Below are 3,189 nucleotides of genomic sequence, written 5' to 3' on the forward strand. Positions count from 1 at the left end.
TTCGGCCCGAATCAGTTTTCTAAAGCGTTTTTGAAAAATCGCTTACCCCACTTTTAACTAGTATGCATTTACATTAAGCACCCGACACAATGTACTTATTATCTACATGTTGCTTATATACAGTGCTGTGAAAAGGTTTTTGCCCCCTTCCTGTTTTTATTTTTATTTTTTGCATATTTGTCACACTTAAAAGATTCAGATCATCAAACCAATTTTAATATTACGCAAAGATAATGCAAGTAAATACAAAATGCAGTTTTTAAATGATAATTTCATTTATTAAGGGAAAAAAGCTGTCCAAACCTACCTGGCCCTACGTGAAAAATTATTTGCCCCTCCTCTTAAATCATGAAAGAACTGTGATTAACCACATTCTTTTAGAAAGCTGAGTTAAATTTCACTAGCCACACGCAGGCCTGATTACTGCCAGACCTGTTAAATCAAGAAATCACTTAAATAGAACCTGTCTGACAAAGTGAAGCATGCTTAAAGAGCAACACATCATGCCGCGATCTAAAAAAAAATTCAAGAACAGATGAGAAACAAAGTACTTGACATGTATCAGTCTGGAAAGGGTTATAAAGCCATTTTTAAGGCCTTGGGACTCCTGCGAACCACGGTCAGAGCCATTATCCACAAATGGAGAAAAATGGAGAAAGCTTGGAACAGTGGTGAACCTTCCCAGGAGTGGCCGGCCTACCAAAATTACTCCAAGAGCGCAACGACGACTCATCCAGGAGGTCATAAAAGAACCCTCTTTTAAAGAAGGCCTCACTTGCCTTAATTAAGGTCAGTGTTCATGATTCAACAATAAGAAAGAGACTGGGCAAAAACGGCATCCATGGGAGAGTTCCAAGCCAAAAGCCATTGCTGACCAAAAAGAACACAAAGGCTCGTCTCACATTTGCCAAAAAATATCTTGATTATCCCCAAGACTTTTGGGCAAATATTCTGTGGACTGATGAGACAAAAGTTGAACTTTGTGGAAGGTGTGTGTCCCGTTACATCTGGCGTAAAACCAACACAGCATTTCATAAAAAGAACATCATACCAACAGTCAAACATGGTGGTGGTAGTGTGATGGTCTGGGGCTGCTTTGCAGCTTCAGGACCTGGACGACTTGCCATAATTGACGGAACCATGAATTCTGCACTCTATCAGAAAATCCTGAAGGAGAATGTCCGGCCGTCAGTTTGTGACCTCAAGCTCAAGCGCACTTGGTTTATGCAGCAGGACAATGATCCAAAACACACCAGCAAGTCCACCTTTGAATGGCTCAAGAAAAACAAAATTAAGGTTTTGGAATGGCCAAGTCAAAGTCCAGACTTAAATCCGATTGAGATGCTGTGGCATGACCTTAAACGGACCATTCACGCTTGAAAACCCTCCAGTGTGACTGAATTAAAACAATTCTGCAAAGAAGAGTGGGCCAAAATTCCTCCACAGTGATGTGAAGGACGCAAACGCTTGATTGTAGTTGTTGCTGCAAAGGATGGCACAACCAGTTATTAGATTTAGGGGGCAATTACTTTTTCACGTAGTGCCAGGCAGGTTTGGACAGCTTTTTCCCCTTAATAAATGAAATCATTATTTCAAAACTGCATTTTGTATTTACTCTGGTTATCTTTGTGTAATATTAAAATTTGTTTGATGATCTGAATCTTTTAAGTGTGACAAATATGCAAAAAAAAAAAAAAATCAGGAAAGGGGCAAAAACCTTTTCACGGCATATATTTATTTAATACTTTTATTTAGAAATGATGCATTAAATTGATCAAAATGATAGTACAGACTTATACATTGTTACAAAAAAATCGGTTTCAGGGAATCCTGAAAAAATGTATCATGGTTTCCACAACCATTTGAAGTAGCACAACGGTTTTCCACTTTAATAATAACTAGAAATGTTTATTGAGCACAAAATCAGCATATTAGAATGATTTCTGAATGATCATGTGACACTGAAGTAATGGCTGATTAAAATTCATCTTTGCCACCACAGGAATAAATTACATTTTAAAATGTATATAAAAAAAGAGTTGTTTTAAAATGTAATATTTCACATTATTACTGTTTTTTTTCTGTATAATGCAGTCTTGAGCATAAGAGACATAAGAGACCGTATGAATGGGAACAAATCACTGCAGTCGTCTATTAGAAAGTCATCCCAGCGGAGTTGAAGCTGTTAGGGAGGGTCAAAGTAGTTTTGAAATTAAATGTTAAAAAGCCCTTAGTGCCCATATAGTGTAGGTCAAATGCCGTCATAATGTGAAAATGTGTGACTGTGAAAAAATATTTTTTGGGATTGAGTTACTGCTATGCTATGTTATTTGAATCCAAATCTGAGCTGTGATAATCTAAATTAATGTGTGTTTTTTTTTTTTCAACAGTTTGTGTGTGAGGAGGGCTCTAGTGACTATATCGCAAGGGTAGATGAACCTCAGTCCTGCCGCTACGTCTTAACAGTACACACCTCTCGCACATGCCAGCATCCCCTCCTGCGCCCACCTTCCACTGCCAAACCACAAGGCATTGTGTGCCAACCTGCTCTCAGTGCCCAGCAGTATATGGACTATGTCAAGGCTCAAGTCTGTAAGTACAAGAGGTTCTGTTTTTTCCATCCATAAGGGCTTTGTCATTTAGTGAAAAACATATTGGGCAATATATCAAATACGCCTAATATGTTTGCAATGATTTTTCTAGTAATACACAATTTAGCAATGTTGTGAATGTCACAATTTTACAAGAGCATTTCGTATGACTGGTCCTTGTTGTGGTGCCTAACTATGTTTTGAAAACATCTCCAATTTAAAAATCAGTGGAACAAGTGGTGTTAAAAATCAGTTGAAACATCCATCTGAAAGCACGTGATGATGATTTCCTGCTGATTACAGAACCGACATTACTAACAAAATGCGCATGACAATCGCATTCGATTAATCGTGCAGCCATTTGCAATTTAAAATAACGGTTTTCTATCTTAATATACTTTTAAAATAGAATTTATTCCTGTGATGAATAGCTGAATTTTCAGTATCATTATTCCAGTTTTCAGTGTCACACATGATCCTTCAGAAATCATTCTAACATGCTAATTCATAATCAATGATTGAAACAGTTGTGCAGCTTAATATTTTTTTGGAACCTGTGATACTTTTGTCAGGATTTTTTGATGAATAAAATTAAAAA

The 3,189-nt window shown here is 37.1% G+C and overlaps 1 protein-coding gene across 2 annotated transcripts in view; it reads left to right on the plus strand.

Annotated features, from left to right (window-relative positions):
- The window catches only part of LOC107711069 (protein OS-9-like), a 20,246-nt gene that overhangs the window by 5,541 nt on the left and 11,516 nt on the right, over window positions 1–3,189 (plus strand). For both annotated transcript variants that reach the window (XM_016515986.1, XM_016515985.1), the window contains exon 6: window positions 2,391–2,592. In XM_016515986.1, coding sequence (XP_016371472.1) covers window positions 2,391–2,592 — 202 coding nt within the window. The remainder of the gene's footprint in view (window positions 1–2,390; window positions 2,593–3,189) is intronic.

The sequence above is a fragment of the Sinocyclocheilus rhinocerous genome, unplaced genomic scaffold (genome assembly GCF_001515625.1).
Source record: "Sinocyclocheilus rhinocerous isolate Xijiao unplaced genomic scaffold, SAMN03320098_v1.1 scaffold85, whole genome shotgun sequence".
NCBI lineage: Eukaryota > Metazoa > Chordata > Actinopteri > Cypriniformes > Cyprinidae > Sinocyclocheilus > Sinocyclocheilus rhinocerous.